This window comes from Phalacrocorax carbo, chromosome Z (assembly GCF_963921805.1).
Source record: "Phalacrocorax carbo chromosome Z, bPhaCar2.1, whole genome shotgun sequence".
Classification (NCBI taxonomy): domain Eukaryota; kingdom Metazoa; phylum Chordata; class Aves; order Suliformes; family Phalacrocoracidae; genus Phalacrocorax; species Phalacrocorax carbo.
In genome coordinates, this window is record NC_087548.1 from 46,033,120 (window position 1) to 46,044,108 (window position 10,989).

Genomic DNA, 10,989 nt, shown 5'->3' on the forward strand with positions numbered 1-10,989 from the left:
TGATCCTCCTCCTCCCTAAATCCACCTTGATAAAATTCAGAGTTCATATTCAAAACTTAGGTGGATTAGGAACCCAGGAAAGCACATGAACAAAAAAACCAACTTCTGGCTCATTTGATTTTGTTCTTTAAAAAGTCAAGAATATTGAGTAAAAAAAACCAACTGTTACCTTTAATTTCTTATTTAGCTTGCAGCAGTATCTGTAGACCATTGCCAGATTGAGTGGTCCAAAGTCTGCATAGAAGCTGGTAGGAGAAAGGGGAAAATTTGTACATGACCTCTGTAAATGCCTTTTTTTAAAATCAGATGCACAAAGCAAGGCATAATCATATATATGTGATATATGTGCATCACTCTAAAAACAAGAATGCCTTCTTACATGCATGCTATTTTGTTGGAGGAAACAGTCCTGTCATGTTTAAACAGGGACCAAAATTTTCTTTGTTTTCCACACACTATCACTTAAAAACAAACTGGAATACTCAAGGTTTGAAAAATTCTCACTACTGTATCACTCTGTGACACCAGTTTAGAAACTCTATTTTAAGAGCAACCCAAAAGCTTTACTTTGAAAGAAGGCAATTAATATTGCTAGAGAAAAGCAAACACAGGGAATAAAGATTGATCAGTACTTTCAAAAACAGTAAGCACGCCCTTGGTCAAAAATATCTGAAGAATTAGCAGCATTCCAGATCACATACAAAGGCATGTACTGTTCACTACAGGGGAAATAACATATCTGTTGTCGACTCATAAAGGCTTGAATTGATTTTGCCAGTTTTTCTCCTATTGTAGGAAGTTCAGACATTCCACTTAATACTTGACCAACCAAAGACATCCCCTTCAGCTCATCAGTCCAGTGCACACTTCTGAACACGTATAGCTGCCATGTTCCTGTGTCTTCTAACATGAATGGGTACAATGAAAGCTTCTGCTTTGAAAAGATTTTAAGAAATCCTGATAGGAAGCCAAGAAACATTTCTAAGACATATAAATCATCATGGCAGATAAGTCTGAGAGGACCAAACTTGTGTAATTAGTTTTATAATGGCAATGTATGTTTCCCTCAGCTACATTTAAAAACAGAACGTCATTTAGACTGGTTCTGACTAATTTATTTCAATGATCTGTAAAAAACAGGAAAAAACAAGTTGGTACTTACTTCTCATATACAAGTTCATCATCTATGCAGAAATAATGGGTATTTGCAGCTCCACTCTTTGGTTTTTGGCAGAGAATTGCAAAATAAAGGCGATCTAAAATGCAAGAACATTTAAGCTTTTATAAACATCACACTTCTCTGCTGAAAGTCTGAAGTATTACCTGTCAACAGAACAACTTTAAATGGTTTAAAATGAACCAAATCTTCTTTTAAGTATTATCGAACTAGACATTATTATTTCTCCGGTGTTAAGCAACAAGGCACAAAAAGATTGAGGCTTTTTGCTCAGCAGTGTTCCCATAATCCACAGCTCTTTAGTGTTCTTTCCCAAACAAAGTGTTCCCAGGAAAGCTACCGGTTTGACGGCTTTGCAATACAGCAGGAGCCTGACTTGCACCCACGCACACAGCAGAGACCCACCTCCTTTTGGCAACAGACCCCACCTGTTGCACTCCACATACCAACACGCGCACCCACCCCCCACACACGCACCACGAAGCAACGAACCCCTCAGCACCCCACAGCACCTACGTTACGCCGAACAGTGACGCGCGCTCGCGCCGACAAACAGGCACTTCCCATCTTTCCGCAAAATGATGATTCTGATAGTAGTGACATGCAATTAAAGCCTGCCGGCGACAGACGCTGGAGGGACGCGAGGGCGCGAGGTGGCATCCCGCTGCCACCCACGGGAGTGCCAGCACAGCCATCACCTGGACATCCCCATCTCCGCCCCGGCTGCCCCTTCAAAGCCTGCATTCAGGCAGGCAGAAGGCACCTTGTGCTTGCCCTGATTTCCTTTCTTAAGCTGAGGGGAAAAAAACGCCTGTGGTATTCACATAGTTATAAATTATTTTTATGGCCAGGGGAGCTGTAGCCCCAGTGAACTTTAAACACTGACTCTGCTGCCGCTGTAAATTGCTGTGTTTGCAGTAATTGGTCAATAAAAATTGAGGCCTTGCAGCACCACAACAATACTTTTCTCTCCTCTGCTGAAAAAATATCATTGTAAAATACATGGATTAAAATTCAAACCTAATAGGAAGGATTTTATTTTTTGCAAACCAGTTGCCTGAAGCAGGTATATTTCTTAAATATCAAAACAGATCACCTGCATATAAACATACAATTTCAAAGCATAATTTCTGATAAAGAAAAACCCTTATCTCCTTTTCCAGAGAGTAGGGGGAAAAAAAAGATTCACTTTATGCTTCAAAACAAAATCCTCCATGACTAGCACTTAGAAATCATTACTTAGATCTTGGAAATACACTGTAAAGTATGCCATGAAAGGAGTCCCCCCGTCTATTATTTCAACACTCACACGCTCAGTGCTCACCTACGTACAGCAATATCTTGGGGGATGGAAGCACACACCACCACCAAAAAGCGGACATTTGCTAAATACACATTTCAGTAGAGCAGCAGCCTGATGTGAATGGTTTGGCTTAAACATTTACAAGTCAGGTGCAACCAGTGGGATGTACAGCAACTCCTGAGCAAGTCAGACACCTACTTCCTACTCTCTCAGCGGAAGCAAGGTACCAAACTTGGTTATTTAATTACTAATAATTCCACCTTGTAGGCACAGCAGCTGCAGTACCAGCTGGGCAGTGCATTACCTGCTTAGGAACTTCTGTACTTCCCAGCACTTACCAAAGCATCTCCTGAAAACGAGCCAAAGGATAAAATTTAGGGTAATGCTGTGCATTTTAAAGAAGTGACTAAACTGGCCCACAAAGGGAAATAGGTGTGGAGAAGCAAGTGCACCAATACCCCAGCTGGATGCAAAATATGCTATGGGGAAAACTACTTCACAGAAAGGCAGTCCTGGGAAAGTGTTTTAGGCGAATGCTTTGCGGATGGAGGGAGCCCCAGCTTCCCACAACTGCCCTGTGTCTGTTCCCCACCACTATGTTCCTCTCAGTGCTGTGTCAAGGTGGATTTGTATGAAGCAGAAAAAAAAAAAAAAAAACCCAAACAAAAACAAAGCCGCTTTGCTGGTTTACTTCCCTCTGCCCTGAGAATAAGAGCTGTGTGTGGGAGGGAGGACTGTGGGCAAAGGAGGAAGCAGAAAGGAGAACCGGGAGGATACGGTGTCTAGGGATTGTGTTTTAACTGGCATTGCTAGATTAAACACATGTCACGCTACAGCCTCAAGCTATAATTTCACACCACTTCTAAACTGATTTAATGGCTAGCTGCCACCAGGTTCCTTAAAAAGAAAAGTTTCCGAGTTAGCAAAGTGAACCAGCCCAGTGGGGGTTAACGGTGGGAATATACAGCCAGAATTTTCCCCTCTATGGCATCTGCCCTTTAGATCCAGTCTAATTATTGATTTAGACTGAGCTCTCCCTGTACATGAACAACATCCCCATCGAAGCCTGGGCAGAATGGCTGTAGTACTCAAACTGACATGCTACATTCTTACACGCCAGCTTCTTCACATAAACTTGGCATCACTTTTTAAAATATAAAAACATCACACAAAGTGTAATCCAAAATCCTCAAATCCAAAAGGAGGACCTAAATAAAAAGACATATATTTGCACAGGTCAAAGATCTAAAATAATTTAGCATTGTGCTCCTAAACAGGATTTGGAGTAACATAATTACTGGCTTCCTCAGCACTCCTGCTTTTACTGAAAATCTTCTGCAGCTTTTGCAAAAATATCCAACAAAAATAAGAATTTCTATCTTGAGTGAACAGCGTGTACATGGCCTTTTGAATTGCTGTTGGCACTGGTATCTCTGGATCGTGTTAATTGTTGCTATTCTTGAAACACCTGAAAGAAACTCAAGTTTAATGAATTTACAGAACTACCTCACAATAAGAGCAGTGTGTGTCAAATGCCAATATCCTGACAAGCTGTCCATTCCTGTGCACTGCTAAAAATTGCTCCCTATTATGTAAACACCAGGCTCCATCTTTTTAACATGTGTTCCTATATGGGGATTTTAGAAATGCGCTACACAGAGAAGTCCTTTCCCATAAGCGTATTTACCTTTCTACTGGCTTAACCAGTCCGGTATCAGACAAATGCTGTATTACTCGCCATGTATGTTTTTATCTGGTTTTTTTTTTTGCAAAATTCCCAGTTCTGTTTAGCCAAGGATCAGTGTGTTGGTTTTTTTTAATAGGAGTAGCACATGCTGAGAGAGGAGAATTCCTTCATTAAGGATCAGATTGCAGGATGAGGACTTTACATAAAATACACCAGAGCACTGATGAATTGATTTCACTAGGACTCCACAAAGGTTTGGACTGCAGAAACATTTTATTATTTTATGCTTCCTTTGCTAATTTTAGCATTTTAGTATGTCATTTACATATAGTGTGCTTGAGCACTTCCAGATTCCTGCAAATTTCTGATAAAAGGTCATCCTAAAACTATCCAACTCGAGCAGACCTTTCTAATCATCTCTCAGAAGAATGAGAGTCGGGCTCACTGCCTTGCAGGCTGCATCTGCACTGCAATTAGGAGATATGACTGCAGTATGTTAGATACACTTCAATTACACTTAATTTCGTTAGCCTCATATAACAAAACAGTTAAAATACAGAAACATGGACGTCACTGTAGGCAATTAATTTGAGTAAGCATCCAATGTACAACAAAATGAGCCTGCACACCCCTAACCGAGGACAATGTTACCACAGCTTTGCAACTGCTGGTACATGAACTAGTGAGATTAAAGCTAGTACAAGCGTGTCTACACAAGCTATAATAATCACACATCTGATTGCAGCGTGCATATAGAGGGAAAAGCATTTTTCTTGTTTTCCAGATCCAGAGTGTTCTGTGGAAACAGACGCGTAGAAAACTGAGAGCTACCACTTCAGTATCATGTTAATGGGGATATAGAGAGGACAAAATAATCTCCTTCCCTTTACTCTCAATAAGGCTGATGCTTCTCGGGATCTGCTGCACAGGCCTTGGAGAAAGACATTTCAGCAGTTCAAGAGACAACTGAACACCAAACAGGCACTTGCTGCAGGACAAGTCTGCATATGATCAGCAAAGATTTATTTCATAAAAAGAGAAATTCTACAGTTCTATTGTTAAACAGACGCCTTAGATGAGAAATTCACAGGCTGACGCTACAACAAAACCCAATGTTAGTCTGTTTTCAATTACCAGGAGTGTAACCAGAGAGTTATTTACTATTGTAAGAGGAGTGTTTTTCTAAATTCAGAGTCGGTACGTGCTACTTTGTTGTGTTTGATTTAAAAGACTCCAAAATATCGGGAAGATGCATGAGAAAACATAAAAGACAAATTGTGTTGCAATGTCAAGACGCAAAGCAAAATTATAAAATATTTGCTTTTTAGTCATTCTATCCTTGAAAAGATCGATTTGCTCATCACTATGATAATTCAAATTTAAGTGATGACAGAGTTGGCAATTAGAACAACAGCCTGGTATCTGAAAAAGAAAATGAAAGCACTCTAAAAAGCTAAAAGGACTTTTTATTTAAAAGCAAACCATGAAAAAAAAAAATATTTTCAGGGCCATGCCATGATGATCAACAGCACTGTGTTACTTTACTCAGATAGAGTCCTTGGACTCTGCTGCTCTTGTCTGACACACAAGACTACTTTACATATGTTCCTACGCTTTCAGTGCTGGATTAGATACTAAAAGCCTTAAACTCATTTTTAAAATCTTAACTTTGAGGAAGACTCACAAGTAAGTGAGGTCATCTTGATAAAAGAGTAAACACAACTTTTGTACTGAGATATTTGTATAAGGAAAACTAATCAAAAGTATTGACAGTCAACATGTTAGAAAGCTTAATGATACTCAGTAGAAGTGTCCTTAGCATTCCAAAAAAAACAGTTTTCTACACAATACACAAAGTTTATCATGACAAGCCAGTAATACTGGAATAACAAAAGACAACTGATGGCTTGGAAAAAACCCAACACAAAACCAAAAAAAAACAACCGACTGATCAATGAACATACTAAACCGAATGCCATTTCACAAAAACTCCAAGCAATGGTGTAAGTAAAACGACTCTCAGTAAAGGGAAAAAAAGGCATATGAAGTACTACTTAGAGCATCTTTTATGATGTTAGTTCCTCACTGTAAACAAACTGGACATACATTTAGCAGGAAGACAAACAAATGCCAAGAAATGCCCCATAGTGCTACACCACTTAAAATTTAACTCCATGTGTAGTTACTGTAGCTACTTCATTTTAGAATTAACTACTGAAAAGAGGTGAGAGAAAAACACACACCTTCTGTCTGAGGTTTATGCATTATTCCACATCTTTACAATGTTATTTATAAAATCAGACCAATGACAAAGAAAAGCAGCCAAGGAAAGGAAATCAACAGCTTTCAAGCATCTTCACACAGGATTGTTACATTTTCTTTAGATCATATAAATTACTTCTTTCAGAGATCAGAAGGATACAGGAATATGCTTCTAATAACAGAAGAAATGCATTCAGTTCCAGCAAATTGAATTCATACCAGCAAGCCTCATGCATTAGTTGACAAAGAGAAAATGGTAAGGCTTACCATGCAGCTTAACAGACCAAAACAAGCAATTTTTTTTTTTACAGGAACATCTTTCTGAACTAGTCTTAATAGTAAACAAAAATATTCAGATGATTCTGATTAAAAATTATTCTGACGTATGGCTGATGCTTACAGTTCATTAGGAAATAAAGAAATGCAATAATTACTGCAAGTATTTTGAGTGTAAAATCCATGCAAATAATGGATTACAAACTTTGCTGTTCATGAATGTAACATCATGCAAGAAAAGATCCATAAATCTTTACAGCTATTCAGGTTTGTTTTCTGCCTCTGTCTTTTAGCAAATATGAAAATGAGGGTAGCCTGCAATGTTCTTAATGAGTTTGGCACTGCTTCTGTAAGCAGTTAAGCTAACGCAGATCTCTCAACCTTTACAGAGGCTAAAATATTTACCAATATGTCCATTTGCAAGAATAAGGCCTTATGCTTTAATTTATCTCCACTCCAGAACTATTCATTCATTTCTCAGAACTGCATTATGAGAAGGCATAACTGACATTTCAAAACTTGAAATAACTTTTAAAACAGCTGAATAAAAAGGTAAGCCTTGTGGGCTTACTCTTTTAAGGTTTCTCTTTTCAAAAAGACGTATGACATAACAGCATAATAAAAATTAGACTATAATTGTTCCATTATTAGAAGCCTGTAAACAGCAGCCACTGTGCACAGTAAAGAAAAGAAGATTGAGGCAAAATGAAATATTATTAGATATAATAATCTACCGCATTTTAATCAAGTTTGTTATACTGTGTACTGCTGTGTATAGTGACATCCCACTGAAAAAAAAAAAACCAAGTCAAAACCTAGCTGTTCCACTGTATTATTTAAATGGGTGAACATTTCTTTGGAGGAGAAAATAGAGTAAGGGGCCTGTTGATGTCAGACATGCATTATCAGATCCAAGCAACTGCTGCGTGAGAATGATTGCCGGAGATCTGAGCTGGACAGGGCTGCACGGTCTTCTAGCTAGTGAAATTACTTTGATATCAAAAAGTCATCACCTGCCAAATGAGGGGTTTCTACATTTAACTTTAAAACTGTACCATCACCATTTCCTAGATAAATGGTTGCAGTTACAGAAAAATACACATATGGAGTTAATGTAGCATTAGAGTTCTGCATGTAAGTACACCATTATGTTTCTCTGTGTAGATTAGGCCTAAAACGCTGCATTTTAGACTGGAGAATTTAGAATTTCATTCCCTGACAGTGTTACAGCTATTTAAAAAAAGGAATCTGGTATGCTTCGGGCATTTACATTCTTCCTGCATCCTATACCTAATTTTCAATACAAAACCTTACAGTTTTCTAAATATATTGTCATCAAGGAGACACACGAGTTAATTTAGGGAACCCTGTTTCTCGGCACAGGTAAGACTGGTGCCTTTTGTCCACGTTTGCTCTTCAAATTTTCGCTTGCTCTGCGTACAGGCAATTTCCCATGTCCTTCACAAAGAAGCGGTAAGTGAGGTTTATTTCTTGATTTTTAAGAGCAGTTGTAAATGCTACCATTCTCAGATTCTGACAGATAACCTAAAAAGTAAAATCTTAAAATTAGGAAAACTAAACTCCAGCACGTCTTTTAGCTGGGGAACTCAAACCTAAATGGAGAATTATTTCGGCTGTGATCCAATACGCTTCTCCACAGAGGCAGGTTCCTGTGCCAAAACAAAGCACGGCTCAAATCATAGGGCCGCGAAAAGGACGGAGGACGCTGAGCAAACCTGCCGGCAGAAGCCGCGGGCACTCGAGTGTCAAGAAGAGGTGCGATGCTTGTCCATTATGCTACCCGTTAGCCAGCACGCACGACATCAGGGGGAAGATACATACCCCCAATACAGAAATATGTTACTTCTCCCACCCCCCACCCCCCGCGAAACGTGTTTTATGGTTCCATAGATCTTCGCTTTACTCTCTCACAAGCAGAAGACAGCGCAAGGCAATTGCTCGGCACAGCCAGAGTTATGAAAAAGCGACGCTATTTATTCTCCTGGAAGAATGGCCGGGCTAGCGACGCGATTCGGAAGAACACTTCGCCGTGCTGAAACGCCGGCGGGACGCAACGACCGACCCGCGGCACAGGCGGCGGAGGCGGCCGCCGCCGGCCGGGCGCCCCGGGACCCCGCCGGGCACAGCGGCCACGCAGCGCTGAGGGAAGTTTCCTCCTTCCCGGCGGCCGCGCCTCCCGCCGGCGGACCCGCGCGACGGGACGGGGCGGGGCGGGACGGGACGGGACGGGACGGGAGCGGACACCCCCACGCCCCCCGCACCGTCCCGTCCCGCCGCCGCCAGCCCGGCCCCGAGTCGCGCCTCAACTCTCCCGCCGCGCCGCCGCCGCCGCCACCCGGCCCGCCCCCGCCCCACCGGCACGCCCCCCTCACCGGCGATCCTCAGGCAGGTCTCCGGCCCGCCGGGGGGCGGCTGCCGCCGCTCCGCCTCGCCCCCCGCCGCCACCGCCCGCGACGCCGCGCCTCGAGTTCTCTTCAGAGCCGGCGGCGCCGGGGCTGCGCGGCGCCGGGCCTCGGCCCAGCTCTTCCGCTTCATGGCGGAGGCGGCCGCGCCGCTACGGTGGGTGCGAGGCGGCCCGGCTCATCCCCGCCGCGCCGCTCCCCGCGGGGCTCCGGCCGCCGGAGGGGAGGGACCCCGCGGCGGCGGCGGCGGCGGCGGCGGCTGACGCGTCTCCCCGGACACCGCCCCCTCCCACCTCCCCATGCACCTTCGGCCCCCCCCCGCCCCGAGCCGGCGACGGCTCCCGGCCACCTCCCGGCACCCCCGCCGCCTCTGATTGGGTCAGCGCGATGTGGCGTCACCAGCGCGGAGCGGTGGGGACGGTGATGTCATAGTGGCTGCTGTAACAGGTGGGCCGGGGGAGCGCGGCTAGGCGCCGCCCGCCCATCGCCGCCGCCCCGGGGGCTGCTGGCGGGCGGCGGGGCCCCTCGGCGCCTCGCCCCTGCCTCGCCCGCCGCTGTCAGGGCTGCTGACGTGGCGCCGGGCTTCTCCCGGAGAGGCGGGGTGGGGCGGTGGTGATTGCGTGAGCTAAACGCAGCGCTCGGGGTGCAAGGGGCCCGCTCCCACGGGCGGGGCGGCAACGCCTGCGCCGGCGTAAAGCCACCACCTTGGGAAATGAGCGTGTTCAGTTGCGTTTCTTGGGGCATCCCGGTCTTCCAGGTGCCTTCTCGTGACACAAACGTTGGTTCGCGTCCCAAAGTGTCCCAGTAAGGCCAGCTGAAACTGGTCCATTATGCGCAGTCTTCTGAACGTTGAAATGGGTTTATCTGGTAGATTAAAATCTCTCGGCTTGGGTCTGCTGCTCAGACTTTAAAACACACCATTGTTTTAAGTAGGTGTTGAAATAAACCAAGCTAGTAGTTAAAACAGCCTCTGAAAAACACTCCCTCCCCGCCTCTGGTCATGACAAAAGCCTTTGCTGAAGGATCCTACCATTTGCTGAGTATGAGGTCAGTGTTTATTTCCCACTGGTTTCCACCTTTCACTCCATAACTTTTTTAAAATACTTTTTCTAAATAACACCAGAGACCTAAAATTCTGCTGACACATTGAAAATAATTTCTCCTGGTGGTGCGTGTGGCCACCGTTGTTCCAATTCACTATGCACTCGGGAATCATGATCTCGCAGGGCGCCAGCGAACTTGGTGAAGCTGTGGCTGGATGCAAAACGCAGGGCTGATGCCCTAATTAGGATTGCTGTTCTGCTGAATCCTTCTCCCTGTCTTCTTCCCTCTTTTTGTTTGTCTGCGCTCTGCGGCTCTTTCTGAAGAAGCGATTTCACTGGGATAACAGAGAGGCCGTGGTGTGGTTCCTGTCAGTGTTGAAATGTTGAGGGCGGGTGAGTTCAACATACAGAGCTGTCAAACTACAACTGAATTCATTCCAGTCCCTTTTAAGAGTCCACAGTTCTTTCAGCTCTAGTTGGTTTTATTTAATATACTAGCGGCAACAGAACTATTCCTTGTTTGTATATTGTTTTAATTCTGCTGAAAGCAGAACAAGCACAAAAACAGCTAGCCAAACACTTCCTGTAAAATCAAAAGCACCAAGAACGTGAAAGTGAGACGACTGCAAAACGAAAGTGGAATTAGAGGCAGTGTCCGTGCCAGTGATGATCAGGTGAATGAAGCAGAGTGGAAGCACTACAAATAAACAGAATATTTGTCATTCTTTCTCTCTGAAAATAATTTAAGTTTTCTGCATTTCCTGTCTTTGTTTTACAAGCGTAAGACCGGTTTCTAGCTTGCTTTCTCTTCTGGTCTA

The 10,989-nt window shown here is 43.8% G+C and overlaps 1 protein-coding gene across 13 annotated transcripts in view; it reads right to left on the minus strand.

Moving 5' to 3' along the window:
• Positions 1-9,437, minus strand: part of CDC14B (cell division cycle 14B) — a 51,649-nt gene extending 42,212 nt beyond the window's left edge. For 10 of the 13 annotated variants that reach the window (XM_064438827.1, XM_064438826.1, XM_064438825.1 and 7 more), the window contains exons 1-3: positions 9,099-9,436; positions 1,163-1,256; positions 170-245 (exon numbers count right to left, since the gene is read on the minus strand). In XM_064438827.1, the coding sequence (XP_064294897.1) occupies positions 170-245; positions 1,163-1,256; positions 9,099-9,261 (333 nt within the window). In that variant the 5' untranslated portion in view covers positions 9,262-9,436. Of the gene's footprint in view, positions 1-169; positions 246-1,162; positions 1,257-2,501; positions 5,391-9,098 lie in introns of those variants that run through there. The other 3 variants (XM_064438816.1, XM_064438815.1, XM_064438817.1) reach the window with 3 other exon arrangements.
• Between the last annotated feature and the right edge of the window lie 1,552 nt (positions 9,438-10,989).